The following is a 16,163-nucleotide window of genomic DNA, read 5'->3' as shown; positions in this document are numbered from 1 at the left end:
TGTAAAAGTTTTGATGTAATGGTAGGTGTTGTAAAAGTATGCGTTGTAACGTCATACATCCCTGGAGTGGGAATAGTAATTTTAACCCCTACGCTATCCAGCGCTTTCCCTACTGTTGCACCCACTGGAGTGGGAATAGTAAATTTTACCTCTACGCTATCCAACACTTTTGCTAATGTTGAACTCACTATAGTTGTTACAATAAATTTTAACCATTTTCTATGCTACGCTAAAAATGTTATATATGTTTATTTAATAATATGTTTTTATATATATATATGTATTATTTTTGGTGATATAATTTTTTTAATTATAGAAATTATTTATTAAAATTAAAATTTTAAAATAATTATTTCTAAGTTTATATTAAATATATATATTACTATATTAGTTTTAACTTAATTTTAAGACATTTAAAAAAATCGATATTTTGACAGTCTATATTTTTGTAAGTCGATATTTTGGAGTCGATATTTTGGTACTTACCTGTTTGTAGATAGGGAGTCGATATTTTGTCACTCGATATTTTTCACTCGATATTTGTGTATCTCGATATTTGTGACGTTGATATTATGTCAGTGATCCGATTGAATGGGGTAATGGGGAATCAGAGCCTATACCAGCTAATAATGTTCCACCTGACCTCTGGGTCTCACATTACCAGGCCCAATTTGCTACCTCGACACATGCCCTAACTGTTTACTGTGAGCCTACAACTGATGCCGTCCTATCCTTTGGCAATGGGCAGATAGAAAGAGCTTTTGATTGCGTTCCAGCAGGAAGGGCCCCCGGCCCGGACTGCATCCCGGCCGACATATACAAAAATGATAGGAAGAACTGGGTCAAATATATCCATATTATCATAAAAGCCTTGGCCAGAGGTGCTCCAATTCCTGAAACTTGGTGTGGGGCGGAAATTATCCCAATATATAAAAAAGGGGACCGGGCCAGTCCATGCAACTATAGGCCGATAAGCCTAATTGATACCCTGCAAAAAATCGTGGCTAGACTGGTGTTAGGTAGAGTAAATGAATGGATTACCGATCAAGAGGTACTGTCTACCTACCAAGCGGGTTTCCGACCACATGTCAGCACCATCGACCAAGTCTTTAGATTTATGATGATTTACTGGAGTACTGTGATCCTATCTGGGGGGACCCTTTACGCTGCGTTTGTTGATTTAAAATCAGCATTCGATTTAGCGCAACGTCATAAGCTGTGCGAGTCTCTAAAGGAGGCCGGGATGCCACCAGAACTCTTATGTTTTATTATCAAATTCCATAAAGCAAATTATGCACAGATAAGGTGGGGACAACAGGGCGAATTAACAGATCGCTTCCCAGGTAATAGGGGAGTGCGGCAAGGGTGTGTCCTCGCTCCAACCCTTTTTCCCTATTTATAAACAAGGTAATCTCCTATTACACCAATTTTAGCTGTGATTCTCCAACTCTTGCCGGTCCTAGGGTCCCACTTTTAATGTTTGCAGACAACACTCTAATTTTGTCTAAAACTCAATCTGGTCTGCAACGGGCCCTAGACAGATTTACAGTGTTTTGCAACGACCATGATCTGATAATTAATGTTGATAAGACAAAGTTCATGGTGCTACATAAATACAAAATAATCAAGGGCAGAGTTGTAATGAATAACGCATCTTTGGAACAAACAGATACCTTTACTTACTTAGGAGTGGATCACTGACATAATATCGAGGGACATAATATCGACTATCAAAAATATCGTTGACAAAATATCGAGAGACAGAATATTGACTTTGTATCTACAAACAGGTAAGTACAAAAATATTGAGTCAAAAATATCGTTTACAAAAATATAGTTTATAAAAATATCAACTTTATTAAAAACAATGTTAAATTAAATTAATATTAAAAATTAATTACTAAAATATACTTAAAAATACTTAAATTACCTTATAATAATTAAATATTTAATAAAAAAATAAAAAAATTACAATCATATTTGTTAACACATATATATATAGTAACATAATATAATTAAATAATATCCAATATTATTACCATAGGATAGCGCAAGTGTAAAAATTACTATTCCCACTCCAGAGAGTGCAACAGTAGGGAAAGCGTTGGATAGCGTAGGGGTACAAATTATTATTCCCACTCCAGAGAGTGCAACAGTAGGGAAATCGTTGGATAGCGTGGAGGTAAAAATTACTATTCCCACTCCAAAGAGTGCAACAGTAGGGAAAGCGTTGGATAGCGTAGGGGTAAAAATTACTATTCCCACTCCAGTGAGTGCAACAGTAGGGAAAGCGTTGGATAGCGTAGGGTTAAAATTACTATTCCCACTCCAGTGGGTGCAACAGTAGGGAAAGCGTTGGATAGCATAGGGATAAAAATTACTATTCCCACTCCGATGAGTGCAACAGTAGGGAAAGCGTTGGATAGCGTAGGGGTAAAAATTACTATTCCCACTCCAAAGATTGCAACAGTAGGGAAAGCGTTGGATAGCGTAGGGGTTAAAATTATTATTCCCACTCCAAAGAGTGCAACAGTAGGGAAAGCATTGGATAGCGTAGGGGTAAAAATAACTATTCCCACTCCAGAGGGTGCAACAGTAGGGAAAGCGTTGGATAGCGTAGGGGTAAAAATTAGTATTCCCACTCCAATGAGTACAACAGTATGGAAAGCGTTGGATAGCGAAGCGGTAAAAATTACTATTCCCACTCCAGTGAGTGCAACAGTAGGGAAAGCGTTGGATAGCGTAGGGGTAAAAATTACTATCCCCACTCCAAAGAGTGCAACAGTAGGGAAATCGTTGGATAACGTAGAGGTAAAAATTACTATTCCCACTGCAGTGGGTGCAACAGTAGGGAAAGCGTTGGATAGCGTAGGGGTAAAAATTACTATTCCCACTCCAGTCAGTGCAACAGTAGGGAAAGCGTTGGATAGCGTGGAGGTAACAATTACTATTCCCACTCCAAAGAGTGCAACAGTAGGGAAAGCATTGGATAGCGGAGGGGTAAGAATTACTATTCCCACTCCAGAGAGTGCAACAGTAGGGAAAGTAAATACTTCTTATATTATTTAAAAACAGTATAAATTAATATCTATAAAAAATTTATTAAAAGTAATTACCAATTTAATATAATATAATATTTAATCAATTAAAATTACAAATTACAAATAATTTTTACTATTAGTTACCTATTCAAATTAATTACAAATTAACAATTAATTAATTAACAATTAAAAATTAATTAACAATTAATTAGAATTAAAAACACTTAAATACATTGAATTATTTAATTAATTATGAATAAATTACTTCCCACCCTATTTCCCTATAAACTCACAACCCGCTACAGAAAATAAATTAGTAAAATTAACATAATTAGCAATTAATCAATTAAATAAAATTAATTGGCAATTCAAATTTTATTAATTACCCACAAAAAATTATTTAAGAATTAATTGTAAAAAAATATCAATAAATATTTTTACATATTTAATTAATTATAAATAAATTACTTCCCACCCAATTCCCCTATAAACTCACAACCCGCTACAGAAAATAAATTAGTTACATTAACACAATTAGCAATTAATCAATTAATTAAAATTAATTGCCTATTAAAACTTTATTAATTACCAAATATAAATTAATTAACAATTAATTAAAAAGGAATACCAATATATAAGTTTACATATTTAATTAATTATAATTAAATTACTTCCCACGCTATTCCCCTATAAACCCACAACCCGCTACAGAATTAAATTACGCAAAAATAAAAAAAACAAAATTGATTAATTAAAATTAATTATAACATAAATACACACTTTTCACACATATAATAACATAGCAAACACTATAAAAAATTCGATATTATTAAAAATTCGATAATTTTAATAACCTATATTATATACTTCGATATTTTAACTTTCTATATTTTTAACATTCGATATTACATTACTTACCTTCAAAATGATATTTTTGATGTCTATATTCTGTCCATTCGATATTTTGTCCAGCCTATATTTTGTACTCGATATTATGTCCATTCGATATTTTGTAGTCAATATTATGTCTGTTTACCCTTAGGAGTAACTATGGGTAGGAGGATGAACTGGAAACCCCAGCTAGACCTGCTAGTCCTAAGGCACTATCAGCTACAGGAGCTCTATTAAAAGAACACCGCCTCTCATACACTAAACCGGTGGGGCCGACACTAGCTATGTACAATGGGAAAATTTGAGGATCTATAATCTATGGTGCAGAGCTGTGGGGATTCGACAATCTATCTCCCCTAGTTACTGCACAAAACAAGTTCCTGTGATCACTAACAGCCCTGCCTCAATCCACTCCTATTAAGCCCCTATTACTTGATTTAGGCTGTACTCCGTTTGATCAGGATGCGGGATTTACACCCATATCCTAGTGGAGAAGGCTGTGGACGACACCAGAGTAAGCATCCTATGCCAATGCAGTAATACAATTAAGAAGGCAATTATGTCTTTGAAAATTGCATGGTTGCAAAAGATTAAGGGTAGCTTGTATGACATGGGGCTTGGCCACCTGTGGAATGGCCCAATAGGGAACTCGTTTCCTAACAAAAACGAGTTCAAAGCACTTTACTGGGACATGATCAATAGGAAAACCATGTCACTGGTGAATAGCAGCTCCCTAACCGGCAATTTTATGGAGCATAAGCTGGTCAAACCCAGCCATATGCAAATCAGTCTTGACCCTGTTCCTTATGGGAACAGTCCAGCCCGAACTGCCAAGCCAGGTCTTCCCTGGAATGTAAACAAGCATCCTGGGAGGTATTGTACCTTTACTACGCGGTCATTACTTTGTATTACCATTACTACACATATTATAGTTCGCAGATGCCATTACTTAACATGCATTTACTTAGCATGCATTTACTACGCATGTTCCATTACTTTGCATACACTTCCTATGCATTATGGAGTTACTGTGCAAATTAAAGTTTTGGGGTACAGGGGTATATTTAGGGGTCAGGGTGGGAAGATGGAACGGAAGCTCATTCCATGCCTGAGCGGCACATATGACAAAACGTCTACAGCCCCCAGCTAGCTTATTTTGCTAGGGGTATAACTACCCTCTTTATTGGGAATATACCATTTGAAACGCCGTTTCAGGTAGTCCCGGCCAATTCCGTGAATGGCCTTGAAGACCATACACAGGAATTTAAAATGTACCCGTTTTTTCACTGGGAGCCAGTGTAGTCTTTTTATTTCTTTTTTAACTGAAACAAACTTTGGTGTCCCAGTCAGCAGTCTGGCAGCTGTGTTTTTCACTAATTGAAGCTTGCTTAGGTGTTGAATTTGGATATTAAGGTAAAGTCTATTGCAGTAGTCTACCCGTCATATAATTATAGCTGATATCACTATCTTTTGACATTCCTCTGGTAGGAATGATTTTATTTTTCTTATCATTCTAAAGAGATGAAAACTAGCCGAGGTTACCATATTTACCTGGTCCTCCAAGGTGAGTTTATTGTCAACTATGACTCCCAGATTTTTTGCCTTCCTAGTTGGCTCTGGGAGAGACCCTAGTTGGTGCGTCCACCAGTCTGGAGTCCAGAAACTGGTGTTATTGCCAAAGATGAGGACTTCTATTTTGCTGGAATTTAAGTTCAAAGAGTTTGTCATTATCCATGACTTGATTGCTTTCATACAGTCATGGAGCCTTTTCTCTTGCTCTGCCTCCTGTCCGGGGCGTAGTGACACCACTATTTGGGTGTCGTCAGCGTATGTAGTCAGCTGAAATCCAAAGGATCTGATCACCGCCACCAGTGGAACCATATAAACATTAAAAAGGGTAGGACTAACGGATGAGCCCTGGCGTACCCCACAAGGTAGGGAGAAAGGTTTAGAGTGGGCTTTATCAAGGTCCACTGTTTGAATTCTGTCTATTAGGTAGGACTTCAAAAGGTTCGAAGAATTCCCTTGGACCCCACATGTTGACCAACAATCCATCAGAACGTCATGGTGGACCTTATCGAAGACCGCTGAGAGATCTAGCAATAATTAGAGCAGCCTTGCCTCCCTAGCTACATTTAGTTCGTCTGTAGCTTTTACCAGGGCTGACACAGCACTGTGTCTTGCCCTGAATCCATATTGGGTGGGGTCTAGTATGGTATTAGCTTGGAGGAATGCGCTGAGTTGTATCTGTCTACCAGTTTTACTGTCGGGGTAGACGAGAAATTGGTTGGTATTTATTTGGGTCCATAGGGTCAAGATTGGATTTTTATAGCAGCGGGAGAATAAATGCTGTTTTCCAACTTTTAGCGAACTGACCAGATTCAAACATAGCGTTAAATATGGGGGTCAATTCTGTATCTTTGATATCAGAAACAAGTTTAATCACTGAAACTGGGCAGGGATCATAGGGGGATCTCGATGTAGTGGAGGCAAGGAGATTCATCGTGTCAGGCTTCTCTAGTGGTGAAAAGAAGTCAAAAGCTGGTCGTGAATCAGTTATAATGGTTGCCAGTGAGGCTGGTTCACCTATGTCTCCAGTCTGGGGGAGGCTAAATGCAAAGAAGATAGCTTCCACCTTTTGTAAAAAGAAGGTTGCGATTTCCTCACAAAGTTCAGGACTACTCTGAGTTGGTGGGGTGCACAGGGAAGTCAGTTTAGTTACAGTCCGAAAAAGTTATTTGGAGGACAATTCTGCTTGTTAAATTTGATCTGTAAAAAAAGACTTTTTGGTGTTGAACAGTAGCTTTTTATAATGAACTAGCTTACCCGTTGCGCGTTGGTGCGATCTCAGAAGAAAGGAATGTTGCTGCTGCTCAGAAAGATAATTATCTCAGTTTCCTATGTTTTCTGGGATTGGTCTGTATCTACTGAATACCTCAGAATGGCCTTTTAAGGTGAATTTTTTACTTTTTTCTCTGGTTTGTGTACGCTTTCTAATGATACTTGTATCTCGAACTCGGTATTGGCCCCTGTGTCTTTCACCCTAGACTACTTCCCCCATCGCATTTGATATACTTTTGAACTCAAGTGCGAGAGCACAGCGCTTACACGCTCATATACCTTGCGCCCCCATCACAACTCGGGTTCATTCCGATCCCGCACCGTCTCGCCAACACTCCGTCTCTGCACAACGAAGACTGGTTCAACATGTTTGGGCAGCTTCTCCGGCCCCCTCAATGCGCGTAGCTGCGCTCGAGGAGGGCTGGGTTACATTAGAGGAATTCACCTTCGGTGTTATGCCAGAAACCTTTGCGGCAGTGTACTCATCAACTTCCCAAAGTTTCATGGTGATCGGATGAATGGTGTAGTAATGCATAAAGGACAAATAGACAGACAGACAGACAGACATACATTCGTTTTTATATATATATAGATAAGGCTCTGTTTGTATGACTCTTGATATACAAGGTTATAGCCTTTCCTCCAGCCGTGTTCTAAGCGCTTACAGGCATGCTTTTGCTTCCATAGTTCATCAGTAAACCAGGGGGCTGAAGGTTGAGAACGTTTAGGGGCCCAAAGTTTTACCGGGGCTAGGGTATGACATGCTATGTCCTCCCACTCTGTGTAGCGGGCTGTGGCATTGTCTACTGCGACAGGAAAGACGGGGCCATGGCCCTAAGGAGCGCTTCAAGTACTGGGCTCTTAATTTTCATCCAAGCTCTTGTTTCTACCTTTTTTGACTCCTTCCTTAACATAAACGGAATTGGGGTTGGCAGTTCAAATTGGATAGCAACATGATCTGACTAAGCAAGAGGCAACACCTCCGTACAAGACAGTTGTGGGTTGTTGGAAAAAATCTGGTGTGAGGTGTGCCCTGAAACATGAGTGGGGTGGTCTACGAGTTGTTTGAGACCATCAATATTTATCACCTCCCCCAGGCAAGCTGTTTCTGGGTCAGTAAGTGCTTCCAGATGGAAGTTGAAATCCCCAAGGATCGTGTAGGAATCTGCACAGAACCCATCCTCTAACAGGGTCCCAACTGCCGCTAAAAAGGCACTTCTGGGGCCAGGAGGACGATAAAGAAGGACCCACTTGAATGAAATGAGGTAACTAGTGTAGAAATTAAAGGAGAGTGATTCACAAGTCATATTGGACGCTTTTAAGAAGGAGGAGTGTAGGGAGTTGTGATATATAACTGCCAATCCCCACCCCCTCTCCTAAGGGGTTTGCAAGGCCTTGACTGGGAGACTTGTAAGAGTAAATTCACACGAGCACCAAGATATGCTGTAGGCAACTTGTGGGTCTATACCTGGGCCCACACAACTCTTCCCTTCTGAATAAGCCCCAGAAGGAAGTCCCTCGTGTACCCAAGAACAGTCTGTGAATTTAATGCGTCTAGATCCAAACCAGCAGGGCGGATGGCTCTGAGCGCAGTCCTGGCACGTACAAGTGCGGAGAAACTTGCCTTTGACGTAACAGCGCGCTCATGTGCTTGTAAGCCGACTTTGTAGGCTAGCATCTTGGGGAGGAGTTAGGGGTCGTGGCCACAGATGCTGCTAAGCGCGAGTGCTAAAAACAGTGAGGGCAAAGAAAAATTCAAACAGGGGTCCAGCTACCCCTCACAAGCTTCCTTGTGGGCCATAGCTGGAGAAGTGTGGCTCACTGGTTAGAGGAGGCAGACCTGGAAGCAGAGGTCAGCCCGGGACCAGGGTTCAATTCCCGGCTCGGCGGGGTCTTGAGTCCTAAAATGTCCATGGACTCGACAATTCTCGCTCCGGTGCCTACTCGATTCACGGGTTCACACTCTGCGACTCTGGGCAATAGCTTGCTTAATCTCCACAACGGCCCCTCGCGGCGGGATGCCTGGCTTTCACCTTGCGGATACCCTGCCGGGGTTATCTCACAGGGGAATACCAGGACGGGTTCCCTAAGCAAGCGCTTAGAAACCGCTTGGTGATTTGCGCTATATAAATTCCTGTACATTTACATTTACATAGCTACTGTGAAAGTAATTCATGTTAAAACAATCATGTGAAATTTAAAAAAGAGAAAAGAAAGCGAAATCCTCCCTTCCAAGGTGGTGGTTGCAGTTGGGAGCCAGGCACCTCCCCAGCACTCTACGGCTTACAAGAAATAATCGGTGAATGAGCAGGAGTCCACGCTACCTCGTGAAACTGATGACACTCAGCTCATTCTCTAGCTCACCAAAGACCTCTATACCACCAGAATCAACTTTTGCGACACCATGACCGATATAGCCAACTGGATGAGAGGCAACTGCCTTAAACTCAACTCCGACAAGACAGAAGTACTGATCTTTGGGAAAAACACAATCGTATGGGACCACAGCTGGTGGCTAGCAGAGCTCAGACAAACACCCTCACCTACAAACCATGCATGTAACATAGGCATTATCCCTGACAGCACACTAGCCATGAAATGACAAGTCAATACAGTCGCCTCCTCCTGCTTCCACACCCTTCAAATGCTCTGCAGAATCTTCAGATGGATGCCAGTCGACACCAGATAGACCGTTTCTCAGGCCCTCGTCACAAGCCACCTCAACTAAGGCAATGCTCTCTACACCAGCATCTCCACTCAGTTCCTCAAAAGACTCCAGACCATACAGAGTGCTGCAGCCAGACTCACCCTGGACCCCCCAAATGGACTAACATCACCCCCCACCTCAGAAACCTCCACTGGCTCCCTATGCAGAAGAGATACTAGTTCAAGATCCTCACGCATGCCTACAAAGGTCTACATGATTAAGGACTGGCCTATATCAACCAATGACTGAACTTCCACCTACCCACAAGACACCTGCGCTCCTTCTCATTAACCTGTGCGCACCCCCATCACAGCTGCAGCGGGGCCGCTCCTACTCCCACATCACTGCCAAGACATGGAACGACATAACCCTCCATCTTTGAACCTCCCCCTCCTGGAGGACTTCAAGAGAAACTCAAGATCTGGCTGTTTGATGGAGACATTACACCCACAGCTCCCAGATACCCCTAGGGGTGACAGTGCTGTGCTATACAAATGCTGATTGATTGACTCCAATGTTTCAGCCTCTCTCCTGGATTTAGGTGAGACTAACTCTGAGTGTGCTGGGCCTCATCACCTCCTGTATCCTGTTGGCAAAACATGCCCCTTGGCATATGTGACTCTGCAATGGGACTTGAAGACTAGGTATTGGAAGGAACTGCAAATATCCTGCAGTGGTAGCTCACGGACCCCAGTTGGGCCAATGGCAGACCTCTCTCTTCTGCACCCAGAGATTTCAGTGGTGACAGATGTGTCACTCCTGGGTTGTGGTGGCCACCTATGAAAGGTGGAGATCAGAGGACTTTGTCTTTGGCGGAGTCTCAGCTCCATGTCAACCTGTTTAAACTGAGAACGATCCAACTGGCATTAAATCCCTTTCTTCAATCAAGGGAAGTCTCATTCATTTGTTCACGGGCAACACCACCGCATCACTGCACATATTTGTCAAACACTACTGCCTCAACTGTCCAGTCCAGGAAGATGGGCATTTTGCCTGCTCGGTCCTCCCAGACTTCTTAGCCTAAACCATTACACAGACACACATCCGGGGATAGATTGCTTTGGTATTTATTCTAAGATAAAGAATCTGTGGCTAAAAGTCTCTATCATATAAATAAGTTAATTACCCTGGGTAGCACTTTATCTGGTAGAGACTCTTTCTAGCCGCAGATTCCTTATCTGTGTACTGTTTTACCACGTAAAGGAGATCTTTCAGGACTTCATATTGGCACACTAGTCAGTCCTCCTCAGCTTGGATCTGTGTGTCGGATGTGGAAAAACAGTCAAGAACTGAGGTCAGCGTCCTGGGATGGGACCTATATAGGTATTGTGCAAACAATGCCATGTGGAACCAATGGACACCACCTAGTGGTGCCCAAGGGAATTGCTAAAAAACATCCAGATTTAGTCTGATGCCTGGGGAATATTCTAAAGTGAGGATTCTCCGGCTAGATAGTCTCTATGAGGTAAGGCTTTACCGAAGGTAAGTAACTTGTTCTTCTCAAAGTGTGTACTATGTTCCATCTGACCTCTTGCACCCACATCCCAAGTAGCTGGCATAATCATCATAAAGGAATCTGTCTTTCCACTTCAGTCTGAAGAAATTAAGATCAATTTCCTGTCTCTTCCAAACATATTGAACATAGATCCACTTTTGTGACTTCCAGAAAGGGGAAAATCTACGTATATTAGCCAGGGGCGGCTCATGTCAGGGAGAAGAGGCTGGGAAGGGGGGAATGGTGAACCATGGAGACAAATGGAAAAACAATTAAAAAGAACTTACTTCCGCCCTCCATGATCTTGTCACGCTCTTCTGCTGACCTCTCCTTTCCACCCCCAGGTAGGCACAGGTTCCCAGCCTGCCCTGCGGCCAATCCTAAAGATGCTTTCATTTTGAGAGCAGATTCAGGATTGGCCTGAGCGCCGATGATTTGTGTTCCAGGACAGACTGGGAGCCTGTGCCTGCTCTCTCCATCCCCAGCAATGCAGCTGCGGATAGCGAGAGCGTCACTGCGCATGTGGGTTTGGCCAGCCTGAGATGGATGGCCAAACCCACATGCCCAGTGAAGCAGTGCCCAGCACTCCCAACCCAGCCTGTCTCCCCACTGGCCCCGCCCCCAAGCCTGAGCACAAGGAGAAATCAAATGATATTAAAAAGGTTTTTAACCCGTTTTATTTTTCACACTTTTAAAAGTGCTGGCTAGGGGAGGGCGATGCTCCTCCACTGATATTAGCTCAAGTTGTTCAGAGCTCATATGCAAATAAATAATGCTTTTACATTTAGAGTTTAAAATGTCTACTTCAAAAACTACAGGTATGTCTTTTTTTGGGTCGTTTTCATATGCTAAATTAGATTGACTCTTTCAAAGGCATGTGCTGTCTCTGTGATCGAAAAGTTAATGTATATTTTTAATTTTCTCTCCAGGATACCTTGCTTTGACGCAATTTCTTTTTAAAGTGCTTCGTGTAATGGGGATCCATATTTCATACCCGTTGGTCAACCAGCCTGTTGTTTTTGAAGATGAATCAGAAGAAGATGGTGAGCTTTTCCTTTTCAGCAAGCATATGAAATTAACGTTAGAGTTAGCTAACATGTGATTAGAGAACAGCGTAGTTCCAATTACACTGTAGTCCTACTCTTTGCCAATTAAATTCTGGTAACCCAGAAAAAATCTAGTCAAAAAGAATATTTTTTATTTTTAAAGAATTTGAAGCTCTCGATTTTCAGACAGTCCATCTACAAATGCGTTCCATTCCTCCACTGCTTATCCCCAACTGCCATACCTATTTCCTGTTTTCATGGTTGGGCCTGTAACAGCATGCGCTAGCGAATGTGTATCGCTTGGGTTAACAGAAAGGGCTTGGAGCCCGCCCGTTACTTACAATTTGTTGGCTTGCGTGGCCTCTTCTTTACAGCCTCATAACTGGTTTCTGTAGTCCTAGTATCATTTCTCCAGTATTTGGGGTGTCTTTCATAGATTCACATGCCTGAATCATTCCCCGTCGTCGGAGTAGGAGTCCCACGGTATATAAAAAAGCAGTAATAAGCTATTTGTACATAGCAAATAACAGTTATAATAAACCAGGAAGTGAGTAGCCTCAGCTACCAATGAAAAAACTTCCACATTAGTGACTATCCAAGTCATTATGTTAGACCAAACTGCAGCCAATCAGGCCACAGCTCCCACCTAGGTATTCTCCCCAGAGACCCAGGCTGTCAGATTTTTTACCGCACGTCGTGTGATAGGGAGTCTCTCTGAGCTCTGCTCAGTTTATTCTTCTACACTTCAAAGTTTGAAAGTTCTTTCTTTTCAACATGTCCACATCTAAGTCCCTTTTCAGGGCCTGTGACTCTTGTGGCAAGGCAAGGCTCTTCAAGGAAGACCCTCATTCTCTCTGCATTTACTGCTTGTATCCAGACCATCAGGCTAAGGAGTGCAAGATTTGTCGCACTTTTCCCACTAAAACCCTCAGGGACAGAGAGGGTCGCCTCCTACTATGGATACAACGGAATAAGGACAAGGACTTGCCACTCTCTGAGGTAGGAAGTTTGGCCTCTATGTCTTCTATGGGATCTAGAAAGAGGATGGCTGAGGGTAAAGTAACTACCCCTAAGGCTAAGGTGGTGAAACAGGCCCAGCACACGCTTGCTGCTGAGGAACCTTCTACTTCTACAGTGAAGAAAGCCTGTGAAAAATCTGTGAAGCCGCCTGTCATTAAAAAGACTGCCCCTTTATTGTCACCTCAGAGGCTTACAACCAAGGCAGCAGCTCCTCTGCCGGTTTCCTGTCGGACTGCCACTACAGTGACTTCCACTGTGACCTATTCCTCACCAAAACCCTCTTTGGTGGTGTCCTCAGTGTCCTCACCTACCTATGTTCATGTTCAAATTCGTCCCATCTCGCCGACGAAGAAAGTTTCACCTACCGTCGACGAGCCTCCGTCGACGAAGCCTTCCTCAGCGTCGAAAAAACCCTTCCCGTCGACGACGACACTACCGTCGACGAAGAAAGCCTTGCCGTCGACGGACTCATCGTCGACGAAGAAGACTCCGTCGACGATCCAACCGTCGACGAAGAAGACACCGTCGACGGCCCCGTCGACGAAGTCGTCGACGACGGCCTCGTCGACGAAGAAGATAACGCCGTCGACGGCCCCGTCGACGGCCCCGTCGACGAAGAAAAATGTTCCGTCGACGATGAAAGGTGTTCCGTCGACGACGACGACGACGTCGTCGACGTCGAAAAACGGATCGTCGACGACACCTCTCCAGCCACAGTCGTCGACGACGGCGAGTTCGTCCCTCACAGCAAAGTCAATGCCACAGGACTTCCCGGTGGCCCAAGGGAATCCAATGACACCGAAACTGTCAACTTGTACAGATCTTCAAGTCTGGTCTGCAAAGAGCAACCCCATATCGTTGCCTTCTCCAGCCACCACTGCGGCGCTTCTACAACGCCCATCACAGTCTGCATGTATGTCACCACTCACGATGCCAGACAGGCTGTTGGATTCAGACGAGGACTCAGGTGGAGATTTATTTCCAGCAGCTACGAGTCCATCTGACTTGCTCATACACGTTAAGGAACAGGAGGAAGAGGAGCAGGTGACGCAACAGACAAGGTTGGATCCTGCACCACCATCAGGGACACAAATGCCCATGGAATTATTTAGAAATTTAATGTCCATGTTGGATGATTACTATCAACGTTTTCCGCCCTCGGAATCGGGCGACTCACACCTCACTTCCCCCCCGCCTAGAGGAACTCCGCATTCAATCCCTCCTGCAATGGAAGAATCGGTACATGCCCCATCCATGCCGGTACCAGCTAATCAACCGGTAGATGAGAATTCTGAAGAGGAAGCTCAGGAAGAAGGAGAATTGGATGAATCGGATTCGTCGGAGTATGAGGATTATCAGGCTGACTCCCCTGCTCCAGATGAACAGCCGAAGGCTGAATCACCACCTGTGGATATTGCAAATTTCCACAGGATTATGGATAACGCTACCAAACGATTCCTCATTACCATGGAGACAAAACAGGATGATTGTTTCCTGTATGATTTCAAAAATCTGTCCCAAAGACAGAGTTGGTCGATACCGATCATAGAGTTTATTTGGAAAGAAGGTCTAAAGATCATGGCCACTCCAAACTCTTTACCTCCAGTTTTGCCACGAGTGGATAAAAAGTACAGAGCGCCTGCTTCTTCACCGGCTTGCCTGATTGGACAGGCCAAGACAGACTCGGTCATTGCACAAGCAGCTCAAAAAAGGGCTAAAAACCCATCATCTCAAATCTCCACGCCTACAGACAGAGACGGAAGACGACTCGATACCATTGGCAAAAAGGTTTCCACGATTGCAGCGACCACAGTAAGGGTTGCTAATTCTATGGCAATTCTGGGCCGATACGATAGGCAAATGTGGTCTGACATTTCGCCTTATATTAAGAAGCTGCCTGAACCGGACCGGTCTGAGGCTATCAAAATTCTACAAGAAGGGGAGTGTGCGTCGTCAGAGATCATTGACGCTGCAGTGGATGTAGCAGCTACAGGCTTCAGACAATTGGCAGGAGGCGCAGTCCTTCGGAGAGAGGGATGGTTAAAATCTACATCCTTTAGACATGAAGTACAGTCCAAGGTCTTAAATATGGCTTATGATGGCGAGTTCCTATTCGGCTCGCACGTGGATGAGGCTTTGCAGGCCATAAAGAAGGATACTGAAACTGCACGATCTTTGGGCACTCTGCAGTTTCGAAAATCTTCCTTTCGTGGCGCAAGAGGAAGAGGAAACTTCTCCAATAGAGGAGGATATTACCAACAGCGCAACTACACTACTTCTCAAAACACACAGAGGTACCAGCCATATAAGCAACAACCTTATGGCCAAAGACGAAACTCTTACGCACAGCCCCGAGGTAAAGCAACCTATCGGGGAAGAGATAACACCAACAAGAAGTGAGATTCACTTCCTGCCGCCAAAGTGTCCCCGCCAAAAACGAATTGGAGGAAGAATATCCCTGCATTACTCAAGATGGTCCAAGATTACTACAGACAAATGGGTGCTGGATGTGGTATCCAAGGGACACATTCTGGAATTTGTAAAAACCCCTCCAAATTCTCCTCCAAAAGGGCCGCCCCCAGCACATCTCAAGGAGCTCTTCATCCAAATCAATACCATGATTCGAAAAGGGGCAATCGAGAGAGTACCTCGACACCAGAGAGGGAAAGGTTTTTACTCTCGTTTTTTCTTGATACGCAAAAAATCAGGGGAATGGCGCCCAATCCTCGATTTGCGTGCCCTGAACAAATTCATCAAAAAATTGACGTTCAGAATGTTAACACTCCAAGAGATCCTCCAGTTTTTGGCAGAAGGGGACCACTTGGCAACACTCGACCTTCAGGATGCCTACTTCCACGTCCCTATCTTCCCCAGACACAGGAAGTTCCTAAGGTTCAGAGTGGCTGGCAGGGATTTCCAATTCAAGGTGCTTCCCTTTGGACTGCGTTCAGCCCCGAGGGTGTTCACGAAAATGCTAGCACCCGTAGCGGCGCACCTACGATTGCAGGGAATTCAAATATACCCTTATCTGGACGATTGCCTTATCAAGGCCAATTCCTACGCCACAGCAAACGACCATGTCCAAAAATGCCTTTGCCTGTTTCAGAGCCTGGGGTTTTCAG

The 16,163-nt window shown here is 43.4% G+C and overlaps 1 protein-coding gene across 6 annotated transcripts in view; it reads left to right on the top strand.

The window, feature by feature from the left end:
• LOC144824554 (uncharacterized) overlaps positions 1-16,163 on the top strand; it is a 776,466-nt gene that overhangs the window by 164,234 nt on the left and 596,069 nt on the right. For all 6 annotated transcript variants that reach the window (XR_013609011.1, XR_013609010.1, XM_078683611.1 and 3 more), the window contains one exon: positions 11,905-12,018. Coding sequence is in view for 4 of the 6 variants with exons in the window: in XM_078683611.1 (XP_078539737.1) it covers positions 11,949-12,018 (70 nt within the window). In the remaining 2 variants the exon portion in view is untranslated. The remainder of the gene's footprint in view (positions 1-11,904; positions 12,019-16,163) is intronic.

This window comes from Lissotriton helveticus, chromosome 3_1 (assembly GCF_964261635.1).
Source record: "Lissotriton helveticus chromosome 3_1, aLisHel1.1, whole genome shotgun sequence".
Lineage (NCBI taxonomy): Eukaryota > Metazoa > Chordata > Amphibia > Caudata > Salamandridae > Lissotriton > Lissotriton helveticus.
This window is presented reverse-complemented; position numbering and strand designations above follow the sequence as displayed.